The sequence below is a fragment of the Alexandromys fortis genome, unplaced genomic scaffold, assembly GCF_014885135.2.
Source record: "Alexandromys fortis isolate MF-2015 unplaced genomic scaffold, M_Fortis_MF-2015_v1.1 scaffold_72, whole genome shotgun sequence".
NCBI lineage: Eukaryota > Metazoa > Chordata > Mammalia > Rodentia > Cricetidae > Alexandromys > Alexandromys fortis.
The window spans coordinates 4,435,283-4,456,656 of record NW_026067969.1 but is presented as its reverse complement, the minus strand read 5'-3'; the positions used below and the strand labels follow the sequence as shown (position 1 = coordinate 4,456,656).

General features: G+C 45.9%; 1 protein-coding gene across 2 annotated transcripts in view; it reads right to left on the bottom strand.

Annotated features, from left to right (window-relative positions):
* Nucleotides 1-21,374, bottom strand: part of Ddx31 (DEAD-box helicase 31) — a 70,045-nt gene that overhangs the window by 6,541 nt on the left and 42,130 nt on the right. The window contains exons 17-19 of one of the 2 annotated variants that reach the window (XM_050154918.1): nt 20,382-20,463; nt 14,535-14,646; nt 8,190-8,355 (exon numbers count right to left, since the gene is read on the bottom strand). In XM_050154918.1, coding sequence (XP_050010875.1) covers nt 8,190-8,355; nt 14,535-14,646; nt 20,382-20,463 — 360 coding nt within the window. Of the gene's footprint in view, nt 1-8,189; nt 8,356-14,534; nt 14,647-20,381; nt 20,464-21,374 lie in introns of those variants that run through there. The other variant, XR_007594112.1, reaches the window with a different exon arrangement.

Here is a 21,374-nt window from a genome sequence, read left to right as displayed (position 1 = left end):
AGGGCCAGTGCCTGGCTGTTGGGGAACATTATTTTAGGTGTGTGACTTTTGTTTATGTTTCATTTGTTTAACTCTGTGAAGCTGTGTTACTGTGTCTGTCTAAAACACCTGATGGCCCGATTAAAGAGCCAACCGACCAATAGTGAGGCAGGAGCAAGAACAAAAGGGCTAGCAGGCAGAGAATATAAATAGAAGAACACTGGGAGGAAGGTATCAGGGGTGAGTTGCCCAGCTACATACAGCAAGCCATGGAAAAAGAAGTAAAAAAAAAGGCATACAGAAATAGAAAAAGATAAAAGTCTAGAGGTAAAAGGCAGTTGGGATAATTCAAGTTAAGAAAAGCTTGCAAGAAACAAGCCAAGCTAAAGCCAGGCATTCATAACTAAGAATAAGCCTCTGTGTATGATTTACTTGAGAGCTGGGTGGTGGGCCCCCAAAAGCCAAAAGTGTAAAAGGTCACATAATAGTGGACATTGAGTCAGTTCCTACACTTACCATGAACTATACCACCAGAAGTGCTCAATGGGCACTTGTGCTAGGCAGTCTGTGCTTATGTGTGAATGGCTATCATGAACCAGACGAATAATTGTTGACTATTATAAGGGGTCACTATCTGATACCTGGCCTCATGTGGACCAGGAACTGGCTGATTGGTGACACCAAGACCTCATGTTTCTGTATGCAAATGGTACACACACAGCATTGAAGTCTCACAGAGATCCACTAGAGGAAATCCTGGTCTATTTTCTGGAACTCTAACGATGTGCTGGGGCCACTATGGAGTGAGCATCCCTCAAAGTGGCAAGCCTCTGAGACACAGGACTTACTGAAATACAAGCCATCAATCAGAAGAATGTTCAAAGAGAGGAAGGCCAGGCCAGGGTGGAATCAGGAAGTGGGATGGGGAAGAGAAGAAAGCCTTTCCTGGCCACTTTGCACCGCACTAGAGACCAAGCATTCACAATACTGCCACACTAGGTGACAAACTTTTGCCTTCCCACTTTACAGACGCTGTCATCAAGTGCTAGTATCGAGGCTAATCAGGAAGGGCAAACTCCAGAACGAGGCCTTTTCTATGGCACCATCCTTCCTCTGCACCCAGAGAAACTGACACCACATCAGAGCCAGAACTTACCCACAAGTATCTCTTTACAAGCCTGCTGTCATAAAGCAGAGCCGTAAAGCCCACCCTAGGGTTCAATGCTTAGAGGGCATGAAACTCTGCTCTTCAATATATAGCCTTGTCTCCTGCTCTAAGTCCATTCTTTGGTTACACAAAGAGTGATCTCCTCACATAAAACAAAAATCCCCTTGGGCTAGAAAGATGGCTTTCTGGGTAAAGGTGCTTGCTGTGCGAGCCTGCTGACCTAAATCTGATCCCTGCCCTGAACCCATATACAGTGGAGATGCCTCTGACCTCTACATACATACCGCAGCTCACTTTCTCTTTCTCTCTCACACACACAGAAAAAGAAGAGAAAAAAAGCATAGTCCCCATTACAGGGTCACATACTTGTTACAAGAACGAAACAATTGGCACTCCAGCAGAACATGTAAGGATACAGAGGGGAGTAGCTTAGCCTGGGCTCTAGTTTCTCATTTGGTCACTGAGGATTCTGCCACAGTCAGTGTCTGGTGGGGTCTCCATAGGATAATGCACAGAGAGAATTAGCTTGGTAGAGAACATGAGTTCTCAAGAGAGACGACCCCACTGCTGTCAAACAATTCACATGCTGAGTGTGGCATACCGGTGATCTGGAAGGCTGCATCTCTGCATAGCCCTGGCTGTCCCTGAACTCCGAAAGACCCTCTAGCCCCTACTAGGATTAAAACCGCGCTCTACTGCACCCAGCAGCAACCCTTTTCTTGGTATTCAACAAGTTAATCTTTTTTGGACTGGGCCAGAATAAAGGTGACATTTGAAAAAGACTTGGAATCATCTCATACAGGTCAAAACCAGAGGTGGAAGGCTGGAGCACTCCCCTTCCTACTGCAGAAGTGGCTCAGCAGGAGTAGGGTGGGCTTGGAGAAATCAGCTCTCACAGAAAGGTTTTATGGTGAGGAAAACTAAACTGTGGGAGGCAAGAGAAAGCTGGGGGCTACCACATTCTTTCTTGACTTTCCAGATGACAGGAGCTAGGCAGGCTAGAGCAGGCAGTTTAATGAGAACTACTCTCCCGTAGCTGCCTCGTCTGGTGTGGCCAGTCTGTGGGACCAGCTACAGCTTCTAATTCCAGTGCTTGGATGACTCTAGCAGCAAACAGCACCATCTCCAACATCCTCCCAGGAGAGGCTGACTGGGCTCCTGTTCTTTGTTATCAGCCCTGACTGTGTGACAGAAAGCCTACCCTATTGCTCCTGCTGTCTGCAGGTGACTCAGGTGTGGAGGAAGCTCAAGGTCACTGTGAATTCCCTCTAATCGCCTCATTAGCCTGGTAGGGATGAGGGTCAGTTTGTTCCATGAGGAGGCAGGCAGAAAGCTGGTAATTGCACGATGATAGTTAGAAAAAAAAATAGTGGTAGAAACAAAAGGGCAGATGTAAAGGTTGTGTATGCAGAGCCTTCATTACCCCAGAGTCCCGGGAAGCAGGGTATACAGTACCAGGGCTACAGAGATGAAGGCCCCCATGGCCAGTACATTTGGATGGGCCCGTGAACATACTGTGTGTGAGCTTCTGACAGGGAGGCTCAGTGCCCTGTGCAGTTAGTGTCTAGAATAACCCAGCCACTCATTCAGTTGCCATTTTTTAAAAATGTGCATTAGTGTTTTGCCTTGGGTTTCAGGTTACCTGGAACTGGAGTTACAGATAGTTGTGAGCTGCCATGTGGGCACTGTACTGGGAACTGAACTTGGGTCCTCTGGAAGAGCAGAGAAAGAAAAACTTTTTTTTTTTCTAAAAGACATTTTATTTATTTTTACGTATGAGTGCTCTATCTGCATATATGCCTGCATCACAGAAGAGGACAGCAGATCCCATTATAGGTGGCTGGGAGTCACCATGTGGTTGCTAGGAACTGAACTCAGGACCCCTGAGAGAACAGCCATACTCTTAACTGCTGAGCCATCTTTCCAGCCCCTCAGCCGTCTTCTTGATGACCTCAGGACAAGGGCTCTAGAGCACCCAGCCTGCACCTCCAAGTTTACTGCTTAGCCAAAGGCCCTTTGCATAGCTCTTCTGCTCCTACTTTTGTGGCAAAGACACTAGAGGCGCCTGCCTCTCATACTGTTAAGGACACCCTTCCTAGTCCCCAAATCAGGTCTGCAGTCACCTCTATGACTGAACTGTGGTCTTTGGGGAAGGACCTGGACACCTGATTTTTCACAGTGCTCCTCAGCCGACTTTAGGAGTAAATTGTTTTCCCATCCACGTCCTTCTGTCTCCACAGCTCTTGCTGGTGGTCTTATTTCCTCTGGTCTTCAAGTGAGACAGTGTTCTGGCCTTGGATGAGTGGAAAGAAGACAGTGATGGCATCTTGCTCTCTTGCACATCCTCACTTGGGAAGCCAGGGAGACAAAGGGAAGATGGTCCAGGCTGATCTTCCTGGAGTCTCTGCAGTGCAGAGGTAGTCCAGCACCACTCCTCTCCAAACAGAGGCTGCTACTTGACACACAGAGCTAGGAAAATGGCTCCTCCAGGTAGGATTGATCATCTTCACAGTTCACTAATAACTGAGCTCACCTCCCTCCATAGAACAATTTCCTTTCCCTCAGAAGTCCAAAATGATTCAACTCATTAAGTTCAAAGTATTTCCTTAGTACCTATCATGTTCCATGAGTGTGTTGGGCATACAGGAACATGCACCTGATGGGGTTTCTGCTGAGGCACTTTCAGGAGACATTAGCCACACACATCCCACACATAGATACGACTGCATCATTGTGTCAGGACAGGTGAGGATATTCGACCAGCTCCGGCTGGTCTGAGAGGAGATGGAGATAGCCCAGCCCAAGACCAGGTCTTGAGGGTGACAACAGGATGTCAATTGAGGCTGAGAGGCCACCAAGGCCCACTAGGGAAGCAGGTGCTAAGCAACAGGATGTCACCAAAGGCTTTAAGCCAGGGCTGGGTTGGTTAAAGTGTATTGATTGAGTGGGCTGCCTACACAGCAGTGGTACAGGGGTCATTGTAAGAGACCACCCAGGAGCTCAGAAGTCAGCAGCCAAGAGCTGAGCTTCACGATCATAGAGTTTTGGAAGTCAAGGGAAGAGATGGAGTCAAGGAGGCCCAGGGAACCAAGGTTGTGTGCTGCAGGATGGACCAGGAGAACACCAACTCAGGAGCAGTAGACACACATGGTCTTCCAAGTGTGGCTATACCCAGCCTCTCATCTCACATTTGGCCAATCTGTTTTTTGCAGAATAACTGGCTCAAAGAAATTGAGAAAAATTTCACAATGGGCAGGACTCCAGGTTTTCCTTCAGCTAATTAAGTGATATTAGGAAGGTTGTAAATGCCACGTAAAATTTGGCAGCAAGCTGCTCCTAATGATGAGGATATTGCTTCCCAGGGTGATGCAGCTGCAGCTTCTTACTGCTCATCTTCAGGGGACCTGATTCTGTTTTCAAGGTTGTTCCAGAGTGCTAGAAGGTTGCAGCTACTTCCATACATACTCTGGTCCTCAGCCCCAGGAATACTCTGATACTGGAGGCCAGCAGCAGGGCTAGATAGTCACAGGGCCATCGCAATAATGGCTAAATGCTTCTTTTTTACACAGATATTGAAGCAATGTTTAATACTTTGCATCTGGTTTGTCTCCACCATGATACCATGAAACTCAAGTGCTTGCCTTCAAGAGGCAAATGAACTGAGGAGAGAGGCCATTGCTTGCCCAAAGGCACACTGGCGTGCAAGTGACTCAAGCAACCTGCATGTGATACTGACAGACTTAAGAAGCACCAGGAGGGCAAGGGAGACAGCTAATGGGGAACAAACAGAAACAACATCTCAACGCTTGCACAGTGGCACAGGGTGAACACTTACTGGCTGTTTCAATGACACAACACACAGTGAGGGCTGTTAACACGAACAGTACCCCACGCCAGAGCTTCTGAGGTCTCCAGCGTGAGCTCCAGCGAATCAGCATTTGTCTCTCTACAAGGAATGCCTACCATGTGTGATCTCCATAAGGATGTTTACCTATGTTGAGACATGACTTACAGGACTTTAGAAGTATGAAGGTTAAGGAACTGCTTGTCTGCGCTGGGCTGGCCTGGTAGGGCCAGCCCTCAATAAGCTCTTTTCCCTGACTAAGCACAGTCACATCTAGGAAAGGCTAAAAAGGTTTTAGAATGCTTACCTTGTTTGATAAAATGGGAACTACTAGGTAATACTACTAGGATAAATTGAGAAAAATGATACAGATTAAATAAAATCATTTAAGAACAGCTAAAAGCTGAGACTGCCATTCCTCCCTTAATTTTAAAGGAGATGAGTTGGGACAGAGCAGGGACAGAGCTGTCACTGGTGAGCACACTAGAGGTGACGGCAGGAGCTGGGCGAACTGTCTTGGGAAGGTGGTGCTGGGTGTATGGAATAGTTCACACACAGCGGGTGACTGAGGAACTGCACATTCACACTTCCACACCACCAGCGACACCAGCTCTCTTACTTTGGAACCACTTCCCACCAAGTGAGAAGGAATCGTGGCCCTAACAAAGCATGTTCCTGGACATACCTCACTCACGTGTGCCTAGACAGACACCCTAGCCAACAGTCCAACTGTCCTTGCACAGCAGAAAGGCCCTGGTCCCATGTCTCCAGAGAAGATGGCAATTTTAGAGGACTATGTTACTACTTTTGCTTCCTGGGAACTGTTGTTTTTGTGATGAATATTGCTAAGGGGCCATTCAATATTTTACCAACAGCACCTGTGTACATGTACATGTAGATGTTTGGGGTGGGGACTGTTTTGACAGGTTTGTGTGTAGGTGCCAGAAAAGGTTTTGTGACTATGGCTGTATTCCCATGTGTTGAGAGATGTTTACTGCTCCCTTTGAGAACTCAGGGGGAAGAACTGAGAGACTGAACACTGAGAGCACATTGGAGACGGCACTTATTTTCTTGTGCTGTAAAGTGGATGTGTAAAGAGAAAGAGGTTGTGTACATGAAAGACAAAATCCCTTTGCCATTGCATGGGAATGCCCAGCAACTTAGTCTCCTGACCTCCTTGACCAGCACCCAGTTTCCTGTTTGAGGATGATAGTAGGATCACAGCCGGCTGGACTTTGCTAGCAGACATCATAGTTTGTGCATAGCATGTAATTATTCTTTCTGGCAGTAAACACCAGAAACTGGGAAGCAGAGCAACTGAGGACTTAGTGCCACCATTGCACTCATCTGCATGTGACAGAAGGAACCTGTTCTCTTTCTTGACAGGCAGATTTCAGAGAAGACGTTCAGCTCAGAACAATAATCAAGGCCACAGCAGGCCCAATTCTTTGCACCTTGTGGGGTTTAATGGACTTTTCTTTCCAGTCCTTAAAAGCAGCAACTGGCATTTGCTTGAGTCCTGACGGAGATTTGTGGACAATCTGTCAGTTTCTCTCTGCCACTCACCCTGGCCACAATTATATGGTTCATGTGCAGATTAGCTGCATAGTCTTCCTCTTCCAGGACTGACAACACTTCCCCAATACAGAAAGGTACCTACTGTCTCTTCGGTGCCCGTCTGTGTTAGAAAGTCAGGGGCGGGGTGCACGGTGAGAAAAGCCTTCAAAAGAAGGGCACAACAACAGAAAAGGGCTGCTACAGAGTGGTGACATGGTAAGAACAGAGAGCGGCATAGCCACTCAGAGTAATCCTATGACACACTGCTGTCACTCACTGCCTGGCTCCCTGCTGCGCCAGGCAGACATCAAAGGCAGCCCCATACCATCTTACATGCTCTTTAGCAGCTAATCAGCCCATTCTTCCCTGAATAAAGCCCTGTTCAATCAGCTGCTCACAGGGGTATAGTGGCCTTGGTGCCCATCTGCTAGCTAGGGTCAGCTGAGACATGAGGTGGCAGTCGCTCTCTCCCTAGTGGCTTCTCAAGGTAAGGTCAATGCTGCCACCAAGTCATTTGCTTCCCAGAACCCCATGAGACTGGGGCTGGAAGTGAAGTCTGAGTCCCTCAACTCTAAGACCACTATCCTACACTGGGCAGCCCCTCTTCCCTCTGAAGTCAGGTGCTGGACCAAGCTAGGGAGGCAATGAGTGCTTCCTGGTGAAAGGAGCAGGACAGACAGCGTGGCAAGAGCAGCAAAGCATGAGGCTGCCTAACCTCAAGTGAGAGAGGGAACATGGTAGCATTTGCAACTAAAACTAAAACTACACCAAAACCTGGGCAAGGGAGGAAAAGTTTCTGTCCTCCAGCACTTACTTCTTCACAGCCTTTTTCCTATACAGGTCACCCAACCCTGAGATGTGCCCCTATCTCAAGGCCCCTTACAGAGCACTCTCGGGGGTCTCCAGTGTTCTGGCTATGGTGTGAGGCTAGGCCTGCTGCTGAAAGAACACCATTCCTTAAGGAGAGAAAGGATACAATACAGACACTCTGAGAGCAATCATTAATGCAGCTCAGCACTGTAAAGGTTAGACTCAGGGACAAGCGTAGTCCCTGACTCCAGAGACAAAGGACAACTGACCTCAAAGGTCAGTTCTGTCACCCTGGCATTTCTTTTACAAGGATCCTTTAGACAAAGAAATCTTGCACCCAGATATGTGTTGCTTTTGAGAAAAAAGTAAGCATCTGGTTTTTGCATCTGTTAAGATTCAGCACCTGAGGTACATCAGCAACAGTACAGGTAGGGCACAGGCGGCTCTTCTAAGTTCCCAGTCCCAACCCACTCCATTGCTCATAAGGACAGAGACTGCTACGAGAGTTAATGATATGGAACACACGAGAAGCCTCCCAAGTTACTCTACTGGGACATGAAGACAACTCAACAGACCCATCTTTCTGCTCAGTAACCCCACTACTCTTGTGTCCAACTGAATTGTTTTTGCACAATTAGGGATGATTTTTCCCCTTGCTCCAAGTGCTTCTGTATTTTGAGACAAGCAGACACTAGTGGTAACCTCTCTCCCCCGCACCCCCCCCCCACTCACTCACTCACTCACTCACGATAGAAGAGCCGGCCACCAGTCTTCCAGATGACCTCGCCTGCTAATGTAAACAGAGCTCTGCATATCTAGCCCCCATCTCACCTTTTCAAGCTTGCCTTCTTCTTCACAATGGAGACATTGAGATTTCTAGGAGCATCTCTTAGCCCGAAGCTCTTAGCCACATGCCCAAGGTGCAGGGATCTAACATGGAAGATGGGCTTCAGCTCCCTGGGGTAGGTTGCATAGGCTCGGATGAAAGACTGCAGAGCTAAAATAAAAAGAGAGGAGAAAGTAAGGAGAGGGAAGGGGTTCTGAAGTCTCAAAGCTACCAACTTTACCTTGCCAAGAAAGAGAAAGGAACCAGGAAATTACAACCGTCAACCTGAAGCCACCCTTGTGTATGTTCTTAAAGTCTCTAAAGGGCTGGGGAGATGTTCACTTGTTAAGGGGGACATACAATCCCTGCAGAGGACCTGAGTTTGGTTTGCAGCACCCACATTGGACAGCACCTAATAGCCTGTAACTCCAGCTCTGAAGGGATCTAGGTTCCTAGGAGCATTTCTTAGCCCAAAGCTCTTAGCCACATGCCTAAGATGTAGGGATCTGACATGAAGGGTGGGTTCAGCTCCCTAGGGTAGGCTGCAACTTGGGTTCTTCAGTTTGGTTTGGGGACAGGGTTTCTCTGTGTAGCCCTAGCTGCCCTGTAACTTGCTCTGTAGACCAGGCTGGCCTTGAACTCAAGAAACCTGCCTGTCTCTGCTTCCCAGTGATGGGATTAAAGGCTTGCACCACCACTGCCTGGATCCAATTTGGGTCTTATTAGAATAAATTCATCAGCAGCAGGAACATTCCACTAGGGAAAAGAGTCAGCGACTGTAACCACTCCCACTGCTCAAGAGGAGCTGTCAATTCCATCCTTACCACCGGGGCCCCAAGGGCTAATTGACACCACAAAGGGTCTGAGAACTGCTTCAGCATCACATCACTTCTATGACTCGCCCAGGTTCATGGTCTATGGCCTGTCCTCACAACCATTCTCACTTTCATTTGTTCCTCCCTAGGCAACTGAATTTACCTATGCATACCACACAGATGCACACGAATACACATAATTAAAACAATAAAAGGTAAAAAAAAATCCCTGAACAATTGTAGCCAAAATTATCACTCAAATAAATTGTATAAAATTTGTCTTTACTAAAGAGTTTGCAACAATTCAACTGGGTAGGGCTTGTTTTTTCTTTTGTTATACACAGTCTCAAGGCCAACCACAGTGCCTGGCATATAGTATGTACTTGATACCTGTTTGTTACATATAGTAGAATAAATGAAGAAACTAAATGCTCAACATTTTCTTACAAAAATTTTTACATAATTATATTAGGAATAAAATCAGTTATTTCTTTGAATAGTTAATGCATACATGTATGCCAAGGAGAAAGGAAATCATAAAAACTAAAATAGTGCAGGTAACAGTTGACTAGGGTACCTGCTACACGTTTAGAGAGCCCAGCTGCAAAGCTGCAGCCCCACTTCACAGTTAGGAGAAATGGGTTCTGGACACCATCTGAGCTAGAGGAGATCTGGCCTCCATTCCTGGGTGCTGGTGTTTTGGCTGGGCCCCTGTGCCTTACCCAGACATCCCCCTGTGGATAGACTTTCCTATATCTGACTCCCTGAATATCCCACAACAAGAGAAAGTGAACGCCTTGTCGTCCTTCCCCCCACAGCAGAGGGACAATATGCAATGTATTCTGCCCACTGCTACTTTTTGACTTTCACACCTGGCTCCTCTACCAGGAGGGCTGGAACTAGCCCTGTACTGCTGATGAAAGAGGCATCAAGACCCAGCCTCCCTCACCTGGGTGGTTGAGCCACTGGACTGGCAAGTTTGCCCACAGCTTAAGTGTAATATCCCAGCAGCACCTGGAGATTGTCGTTTATGAACAGTAATAAAAAGTGTCATTTTAGCAGATCATCTCCTGGAAGGATCCTGGGAATCCATCAAAGCTCTATTTACTGAGCAAAGTGAACTCCTTTTCCCAATCGATGAGAAATAATAAGCACGGCAACTCCTCTGTACCTCTCTCTTAAATCTGTGTTCACTCCCCTTCCAATAACCAGGGACCAGCTCTTTCCAAGAGCATCTTTAACACTTCAAATGGTCTGCACTGTCTAGAGGGTTCCAACACAGGCCCCATCCAGGTACATTCTCAGAGAGAAACTTGCTGACACCGCAGTGACCACTAAAACCCAACTCCTCTGTTTCCCTTTCTTCTCCCAATCCCAACACTTACCTCTGGTCTAAAACACCCCAATGAGCCAAGCCAATCAAGAGTCTGGGTCACCCCCAAGTCAGCCCATATCTCACTTCCTGGACGCCACTCTTCACATAAGCAGCTGAGCCCTGGATATCTACCTGGTTCACTACCCTCCTGCTCCATAACACACACTTCTAGGAAGCAAGAAAGTAGATCGATATCTGTCCTAAGAGATGTAGGTGCCCAGCTGGAAGCTTTATAGGGATAACAAGTTGCTGAGCAATGGCAGGAAATGTTTATGCCCAGACATTGGCCCAGGCAGCATTTCACACTGCATATTTTTACTAAACTTTTGTGTCTTCCAGGTTCTAGTGTCACTGGGGACCAAGACAGCTGGCTGTCCTTGCACACTTGCATGGACTTCCATGTTTGGCTAACTCTGAGACACAGGGGCAGGATGTGGTTCATGCTGGCAGTGTCTATAATGCACAAAAGGAACATTTCTGCTGTGTGGGACCAGCACAGCAGAAAGTGGAGAACTGGAAGGAGACGTTTATTCAGAGTGACGGATGGAGCTACAGGCAATGAAAATTGAGCATTTTAGTTGCCAGCTCTTATTTCCAGGGAGCTACTTAAGGTATAGGAATTAGAGTGAATTTGTCTAAAATAATCCACTTGGACACCCTGTCCTTTTTTATTCCTGGGCATCTGGATCAGGAATAGGAATGTCATACAGATGACTCCTAGGATAAGAAGGCAGAGGAACAATACTGCAGGCTGGAGACACTCCTCCTGCCCCACATCATCTGGTCCAGCACAAAGACATGCATACCTATACCAACAGCCACATTATCTAAAGGACGTGAGAAAAGAAATGCCTTGTAAATGGGTTTCTTAAAAGACAAAGCACTTGGCAGCTGTGCCCAGCCAATGCCTTCCCATTGAGGTGAGGAGGTAAATGTATTACCACTAAAGAAGTATCCTTTTCGCCAGGTGGTGGTGGCGCACGCCTTTAATCCCAGCACTTAAGAAGCAGAGGCAGGTGGATCTCTATGAGTTCGAGGCCTGCTTGGTCTACAAGAACTAGTTCCAGGATATGCTCCAAAGCTACAGAGAAACCTTGTCTCGAAAAACAAAAAACAAACAAAAAAACAAGAAAAAGCGTCCTTTCCAAGCACAGGTGTAAGGGCTACACATGCTCTCTGCAGGGAGGCTAGCAGATGGAGATGACAGACTATGGGAACAGGGGCATGTGTAGGCAAACTCTGCTCGCCAAAACTTTGAGAATCTAGACTGAGAACATATTACAATTACTTCTGCAGTCCGAGTCCCTAGCTAAACGACACACAGAGGGGAGGAAAAGGAGTGACTGTTTTAAAGACTGGGGACAATTAAACTGACTATTAATAACGATGGGGTTGAAAAATGCAAAAGGACAACAAATGCATACTTTCTACCCATTTTCTACCTAGTTTTCTGCCATAAAGGCAAGGCCAGCCGCATTGTTAACTATTCATGAGGCAGGTTCTGCAGTGTCTCAAAAGGAACCAAGCAGGTTGAGAAATTTGTATATGTAAATTGAAATGCAAAGGTGGTATCCATTTATGGGGTACAATAACTTTTTGTAGGTCATAGGTTCAGTTCCTTTAGAGTGCCAGATGCAGATACATTCCTCCAAACCTCCCAGTAACAATCCTAAGTAACTCGAGAAATTAGTGAAGGTCTTGGTGTCCCGAGGTAGGTGACTGAGATCTAAGGGGTGAGGGCAGCTGGTTCCAGCCCTTATAAATCTGGAGTGAAAGTCAGTAGGCAAACAAGAGAAGTGCTCTACACATTTTCTTCTTGTATGGAAACACCACGAATATGGGAGGCAGCTCTGCTACTACAGCTTCAATAGACAGTCTGACAACTGCTTGTTGCTGACTTTCAAGGGACTATCCAGGCTCCTACACAGGGCAATCTTGACAAGGTATGGGAATACCACTGACACAGTGGACAGTGTGGACAGGCCTCTTTCTTTCCACTGTGATGTCACTACCAACCCAAATTCAGCTGTACCAGTCACCTTCCTCCAAAGGTCAAAATCTACGGGAAGGTTCTTGAGAACTATGGGGAATTGTTAAATTCACTTTTGGAAAATGCCAAAGACAGTATTATTTGAGAAATAGAAGGACACACACCAATTGTATATGGCTGGCAATAATAGGTTTTATTATATTCTATTTGAAGTGTTTTGATAACCAAACCCTGGGCTGAGGGATAATGATGGCTATCTGAAAACATCTGTTTGTCTTTTTGTTGCTGCTGTCAGTGTTGGGGATGGAGCTAGGGGGCTTTGTGCTGTCTGGGCAAGTGTTCGACCACTGAATTGCATCTCCAGTCCTGCTGCTCTGTTTTTCTCATCTATTGCTTGGTCTACTCCCTGGAGCCCAATCTCCAGCTTTCAATCTTACCTTAGGGCCAATTCTCACATGGCAGCCAGGTGGTCTTTTAAAACCTAGGGCCAAGCTGGGCTTGGTAGTGCACGCCTTTAATCCCAGCACACAGTAGGCAGAGACAGAGGAGGCAGAGGCCAGCCTGGTCTACAAAGTGAGTTACAGGATAGCCAGGGCTACAACAGAAACCTCCTCTCAAAAAAACCAAAACCAAACAAACAAAAAAACCAAACACAACATAAAAAATTAACTAATCAACCAAACCCCTTTGGCTCATTGAGCCACACCTTAGTTCAAAGTTCTCAGGGTAACCCTACAGACCTCAGAGCAGCCTTCAAGACCTACAGGAGTCTGCCCTAGCTAACCCATTCTTGTGCCTTCCTTCAGAATATATTTATCCCATTTGGCTTTGTTGAAGTATCACCTTCTAAGTGGGGCTTACTCTGGCCTCAACCACACACACCTGCCTCCCCCTTACCTGTTGTCCCTTTCTGTAGTCTGTACCACTATCTAAAACACTAGCTACGACACTCCTATCTCACAGCTGCTGCCTTACCTTTAATACACCAGCTTACAAAGCAGAGGATGCTTTTTACCGGCCTCCTCATGCACTGAAGTATCTGGAACAGCACCAAACTCTAGTAACACTGCCAAATAAATTACTTTTAAAAAGATACTTCTGGCTGGGAGCGGTGGTACATGCTTGCCCAAGTTTAAGACCCGTCTGTCTCAAAACTAAATAAAAACTATTTTTAAAAGAACGATAGTCAGGCTTGGTAACACCTTCAATCCAAGCACTCAGTAGGCAGACAGTGTTGAGTTTGAGGCCAGCCTACACTACAGAATGACTTCCTGTTTAAAAAGAAAACAAACTTCATTTTCCTCAAATATCTCAAGGAACCCCCAAAAGGAACTGTTTACTCCTCCAACTTGGGTTCTTCAGTTTGTTTGGTTTTGGGGACAGGGTTTCTCTGTGTAGCCCTAGCTGCCCTGTAACTTGCTCTGTAGACCAGGCTGGCCTTGAACTCAAGAAACCTGCCTGTCTCTGCTTCCCAGTGATGGGATTAAAGGCTTGCACCACCACTGCCTGGATCCAATTTGGGTCTTATTAGAATAAATTCATCAGCAGCAGGAACATTCCACTAGGGAAAAGAGTCAGCGACTGTAACCACTCCCACTGCTCAAGAGGAGCTGTCAATTCCATCCTTACCACCGGGGCCCCAAGGGCTAATTGACACCACAAAGGGTCTGAGAACTGCTTCAGCATCACATCACTTCTATGACTCGCCCAGGTTCATGGTCTATGGCCTGTCCTCACAACCATTCTCACTTTCATTTGGGCCTTCAGACAGGAACTCCTTAGGACTAAGGCTTCCAGCCCTTACATTCACCTCCAATTTCCATCCCGACAACTACTTCTGCCGACACGTCATCTCTGCTGTCTGGTGTTCAAAGACAGAGGGAAACAGATCCCTAAGATCCAAGCTGTTGGGTCAGAAGCTCTAGTCCCGAGATAAGCCAAGATAAAGCCTCATTTGTGCAAAAGATGGAGACGTATGAAATTAGCATTTAATATCACTTTAAAGCCTTCTGAGCCTGATTCCAAACCCTGCAGAATTACTGCAGAATGAAGGCTTTGATTGGTACACAGAGGTCCCTGAATGTCCTCTCAACCATGGAAGTGTGTGGTGAGGGTGAGGCCAGCACCTTGTGGGGCTACCCTCCCCAAATCTCCTGAGAATTCCACCGACCTTTCTTTGCCCAGGAGACCATCTCCTCACTGGAGTGCACAAAATCTTCAAATATTGTCTGCAGTACTGTGGCTCGTTCTCGGATTTCCTGGGGGCCACTGGCATGGGATTTCTGGGAGGTGACGGAAGGATTAAAGGAGGCAGAGTTGAAGTCAGGAATAATGAAGCAGTTTATAATAGATTTAATAACAGTAAAATCACAGGGTAACCACCCAGGGGCCAACGAGGGTAATCCTTTCAATATTACTAGGGAAAGAAGGGAGCTATAAAGATGTTAAAGTCAAGCAAAGATGAACACGGCATTAAGAAGGAGCAGACCAGGTCTATTTATTTGTTTGCCTACTTTCCTTCACGACCTCTTATCACTCATGTTCAAAGTGAAAGACCTTTGGAAGCACTCTGGAGTTTTCCAAGCCTAATTCTGCCATTTTAAACAGTGAACATGTGCTGTTTTTTAAATAACTTTTCTCCCTTATCCCCCCTCTCAGTGGAAAAAAAGCATTTTTTTTTTTTTTCCTTAAGAGCAATCCAGTGATCTGCCTAAATTCAACCTTAAAAGGCTTTATATCCCCAAGTCTTGAGTTTGCTTCCCCCTTCCTGGAGGTTGCTTGCCAGTGTTTTAGGTTTGCTCCAGAAGCCTGTAATCACTAAGCTGAGTTCTGAGGGCCTATTAAGAAGGCAGCTTTTCAGTAAGCCACATTCAAAGGCTGCCTGCAGCCAGGAATACCCCTGTAGCCACTGAAAACTATTAAAAATACGTAAGACAATTTTCGTCTTTTAAAAGTCCCAAAGAAAAGATGTCTTTTAGAAATTTCTTCTAGAAAGCTGTGATTTTTATTTCCTTTATCTCACAACCAACAAGGGACGAGGAGACTGTAGCCAAAAGAGGCGGTCACCCGAGTGCCCCAGATTCCTCCTCCTGTGTAGACTCCAGGCCTCCTCTCTGCCCTTAGAGGACAGGTGTGAGCACCTGTGTCTGGCCGTGTCTCCCCCCTTTATTTTTAAGGCTGGAAGAGGAAGAACAAAAGGGAGAGGAGAAAAAGCTTCTTTTTGGACAGACACTCTTCTCTGCATTAATAGAGATTTAACAACACGGAAATGGTTTTGGTGTAGTCACATCGTCCTGCTACCTGTTTGGCTGATGACAGTCTAGCTGATTTCACAGTACACAGTGCCCCTAAGGGTTTTATCCACTACGATGTCAGGAGAAACGCCACTGAGGAGTCGTGTTACCAAAGTGGACATTTGCTGTTGTCATTAGCAAGGATTTCTCACCTCTTAACTGATGTGAGATGCAAACTTTTCCACTGCCCTCCTTTCATTAAGCCACCTCAGCAGCACAACTGTCACCTTGCCTGCATTTTTTTTTTTAATATGAATGTGAAATTAGTGAGGATGCCCTTTCCCCTGGCGGACAGAATCCTCTGTTATTAAAAAGTAAAGCACTTTAATAATGAAAACTTTTTCCTCTTTTTCCTGTGTTTTAACTGTTTAAAATTAATGAGAAGGGCAGAATGGTTGTCAAAGCGATATTGAAAGCCGGGCAGCCAGGACCGAATAAGCACAAAAATCCCTCTAGAGTGTTAAATAAACAGAGCTGCAGCCCTCTCTGAATCCCTCTGTTGGTTATTGTATACATTCTGTAACAGCTCTCAGAATAGATCTGAGAGCCAGGGAGGCAGAGAGGTTTCAGAATTCCAATAAAGGCCTCAAATTAAAGACAGCCTGGTGCGAATTCCAGGAGAAAATTAAAGAGACCTCAAGCTTAAGTGACAGGTGACTTGCTTCTGTGTCACAACTGTCAGGGGATTTAGTGATAATATGGCAATATATTACAAAGGGCTTTTCTTATTCCCCCCTTTAGGTTTCAAAATGAGGCATCTTTTCTTTCCAACCAAAAAAAAATTACATATATATAATGTGAGTGTATGTACAAGTGAAATGTGTAGAAAAACGATAAAATCAGGCTTACACTGTTAAAATGATGAGGTCAGTTTTAGTGAAACATAAGAAAAAGTTAATGACAGAAAACAATACATTTAGGAAAAAACATGTCTTACCCCCAATTCCAGAAATACTTTCAGACTGCCCCTCCTGAGAATGAATGAGGCAATTTTTGGTTGTGGGGAGGATAGTCTAAATTTAAACTGAAGACAGAACGGGGCAGAGTTCGGCAGTGCCACCTCAGCCCTAGACAGGTAAATGCTCCTGTAATGAGAGTGGGTCAGAGCCCTGAGGCTTGTGAGCAGGCAGCACCTGCCTCTCCCACCCTCACAATCACAAGCTGGCTACTGGCTAATGAAGCCAACCTGCAGCTAGCAGACTACGGGCAGTTGAGAAAAACATGCTTCCAGCCTTCTACTGGCTCTCGTTGTGCCTCTGTCTGCAACACCCCACTGATCCTGGAGACAAAAGACTATGAGAAAGGATGAGCTAGGGGCTCTGATCTGGTTTTAACATTTTCCAATGCCAGCGACAGTTTGGAGAATTTTACAAGTAGAGCTCATGGGACACACACACAGACACACACACACCAAAAAAATAAATAAATAAACAAATAAAAAAATAAAAATAAAATTAAATTAAAAAAAAAAAACTTGGATAAAAACATGCTGGGAGGGTGCACACTCTCTCCCTGAAAGCTTTACAACACCCAGCAGCCAAGAGACAGACGCCTCAGAGAAAGCTAGGCTTGAGCACTCTGACCATGAAAAGTTCTAGGTGATGGCAGTGGTGGGCAGGGTGTGTGCACAGTGAAGGCATTGTGCTGAACAGCCAACTTCCAAGATATAGTTAACTAAATGGGAGAATTTTGTTTTAATCACTTTCCTGCCAAGCTAAGCTTCACCCCATGGTCCCCAGAACCTTCTGAGTGCCTCCCAGTCAACCTGAAAGATCAAATTTATTCTCTTTGTAAGAAGGTGAACACTCACACCCAGACGCAGCTGTATATATATTTCATTCGCCTAAATATGAAATATACATTTTACAGATGCTTCACTCGCTTTCCTTCTGTTCATGGAAGCCCAAAAACGTGTGTGCCAAAGGGACATTTACCATGGGCTCGAGTGCATGGTAACGAGATGCAGCATCTGTATGCTGGCCACTTGTGCATCTGCTGCAGAGCTGTCTGTGTTGCAGGGAGGGGTTACCTGGTATACTTTTCATGAGAAACAGAACAGAAGCTGACCCAGCACCCACTACATCCTTCCAGGCCAGGTATCTATGTATCTATGTGATGCAACACAGCAACTGAGATCAGGCATTCTTTCCTTCACATTAAAATGAAACTTGGTCCTACAAGCCAGGTCTCAGTCAACGGGAAGTCTCGTGTGATGAAATTTAGTTTTCCAAGTTAATCATATCTGGTAATGTCAGTGAAAACCCAATCTTACTTAGACTTCCCCCTCAAACAAATAGCAAACTGTAAAACTATAAAAGCATCCAACTCATTTCTACCCAAAGGTGGGAGCCTGGGTGAGCTGGGGAGATGGCTGTCTCTGCTCTGGAGAACTCACATGGTTTGGAAGTAACAATGAGTTGTTTCTGCCTCATTTCAATTAAAACCCCAGACAACCCTCAAATATGGACACTCTCATTCTCCTTCTACAGACAGAAAGACTGAGTTCAGGAGGAAGACAATCTGCCCAAGGCCACATAGATACCAGCTGCGAGGCAAAGACTCTGAGTCCAGGCTGGCTTGACTCTTGCCCAGGCCTTTACAATGGCTCTCTAGGGCTCAGGACGTCTTTGAGTCTGGCCCCCAGCCAGGAAAGGCTTATGGAAAAGAACTGATGCTACAAGACCACAGAAGGGCAGATGTTAAAAATGACATGGCCAGTTGCTGAAAGGATAGAGAGAAATGCAGCTGCTCTGTTCCTTCCCTGGGGACAAGTCCTCCTGGGGGTGGGGGCACTCTTCAGACAGATAAAAGGAGCACCTCCCTGTAGAGAAAAGTCTGTTTAGGGATAAAACTCAAACCAAAGCTGGTCCCAGAAAAACTCCGGAGAAGGTTAAGTTTCACCCAACTTTTTGGATCTCATTTTGTCACTTTCTAGCCATTTCTCATTTCCGAATGGCAGGCACATATGTTCCATTTCTTTATACAGCACTGCCAGGAAAGTGTGGCCATCACACTGTGTAGCCTCCCCTACTTCATAGTATATCTCACACTACCCTCTCCTTAGAAGAGTATGAACATCTCTACTTTACACATGAAGAAGCTGAGACCTGCAAAGGCTAGCACTTCCCAGGGGCACCAGCTAAGAAGATGAACCAAGGACCTGCTCTTCACCCACTTTCAACTCCGCACTCTCCATAGCTCTCAAGCTCCCTGCTGGCACTGCAGAGCTGGACTGGAACCTCAAGAAGTAGACTGAAGTAGCTACAGGAGCATTAAAACATTTAAAAAAATTAAGCATAATAGTTACAGAATAAACAGAGGTCCTTAATCCCTTAAAAATATACTGATAAGCTCACTATAGTTATGGCTGTGATGTTTCTTTCACATGAAAAATCACTTAAAATAACTTGTTGATCAACTGCATCTTTAACAGCCTTTTCTAGTCACCAGGATCTGTGGTGTGGTATCAGTTACAGACCAAACCACCTCTTTGGAAACATCAAACATCTCTACCAGAAAAAAACAATTCAGTGTGGAGTTCAGAGTGCAGCTCTGTTGTAAAATACAGTATACACCAAGGTCTTGGGCAGATCCCTCAGTGCCACTGGAAAAGAGCACTTCCAGCTGGTCGTGTGGTGCATACCTGGACACTCTGCACTGGTGAGGCTGAGCCAGCAGGACTCTTGAGTCCAAAGCCAGTCTGAGTTACGTGACACAGTGAAACCCTGTCTCATCAACAAAACAAAGAAACAAAGCAGCACTTCAGCTCTCCTGGGCTGTGGAGCCACAGGGTGCAAGGTTGATAAGAGTGCTCTGAGGGTAGATGGCTAGCTTCACCTCTAAGTACCACTCTCCTGAGGTCCTAGTTACCTCATGAAGTTACTAGAAAGATTTAGGGGAGCCCCACACAAAACTACTTACTGATGTAAACTCTTTTAGGTGTGCTCTGAAAGAAGAGTTTAAGCCAGGGCCAGGCAAATCTAGACCTGCCTCAAAGGCAGCATCGGTCCAAATAAGGGCACCTGATGCATGAGAGGAATAGCTCAGCCTGATCTAAATGGCTCTGATTTTCCCACTGCAGCATCGGGTCTAAGAAAATAAATGTGAAATATTCAAGTAATTAGCCAAGTCACATAGATCAACACACATGTGCATACGCTACATTGAGCAATGGATTAGAGGGGTTGGGCTGGAGAGGCGGGGGCGGGGGGAGGATGCTCAGGTCTGTGAGTGAGCACAGCTCGCTATCTCCATATGGAGCTGCTTGCATAGTAAACATTTTTCTTCTTAATGATCTTAACTTTACTCTTCCTCTGTGGACAGTGCACTCACATTAAAAAATGGACAACCTAAGTGTGTCAGAAAGAGAGACAGAGATATTTATTTCTTCCATTCTGCCATGGATGGACAGGTCTAGTAAGTGGCCTTGATGATGAGAGGGGCCACCACCTGGGTGAACTTACAATGCTGGCTCTAGATTTGATGCCTTAGACCTCCTTTCTGTGGAGCCTGCTGCTGCCTGGCAGTCCTCCAGAATGGACTGGCGCCCATTAACTGGATGAGACTAGCAAACACATCCAGAGGGAAGATTAGGAAAACCCCACAATCATCAAGATCTGACTTCAGCTAATACTCACAGTCCTTAAAATATACACTCTGTTTGGCAGAACAAATAGCCCACATATGAAGACCCCACTGCCCAGATCAAAATATGAGCCACTTACCTGGGCCCCTCTCTGTCTCCTTTTAAAACAATCATCCTTTCTCAGGACAGCCAAAATATCTTCTATCTTAATCTCAGAAACACTGTAAGAAGAGCACACACAAGTCAGCGTTTTAACTTTCCCAGATATAGCCTAATTCTGAAGTATAAAACTGGCCTGTCCTGAAACTAGACTCGAACAGTACAAACAACACCTGAGAAGAAACAGTAGGCTAGCGAGTACCTCAGCTGGTACAGGAGCATGCTACCAAGCCCACAATCTCACTTTAGGTACCAGGACCTACACAGTAGGAGGAGAGAACTGAATCCCAGAGTTGTCCTCTGACCTTAATACTTATATACCATGCCCCCCCCACAGCATAAATAAATGTTAATAAAAATTCTTAAGCGGGTAATTTTTTCTCTCCCTTTCTTCCTTCCTTTCTTTCCTTTTCTTTTCTTTCTCTTCCTCCCTCTCTCCTGAAAAGGGGTTCTCTGTGTAGCCCTGGCTGTCTTGGAACTCATTCTGTAGACCAGGTTGGCCTCAAATTCAGAGATTCACCTGCCTCTGCCTCCCAAGTGCTGGTATTAAAGGCGTGCACCATCCACACCCAACAAGGGTAATATTTTTAGGCTTTTAGACATCTGATAAAAGGGAGGGTAGCAACAGGACCAAGTCAGCCAGTGTCCACTGCACTTCCACTTCCCTGGTGGGTCTAAGGCAGGTTACCTGACACATGACTTCTTCCTTCTATCTGGCCATTCATCTTGTCTCCTTTTTTCCTCCACTTTTTTCAGGCATGGTCTCACATACTCTAGGTTGCTATCCTTGACTCAATACGGAACCTAGGTTGCCCTTGATCTTCCTTGCCTCTACCCAGGGCTGGGATTATGAGCAAATATCACCATACTAGGCCTGTACTATCCTTATTTATTTGTATGTGCTTGTGTATGTACATGAACCCATACATACAACATGGCTTGTGTGAGGTCCAAGAGCAACTGCAGGAGCCAG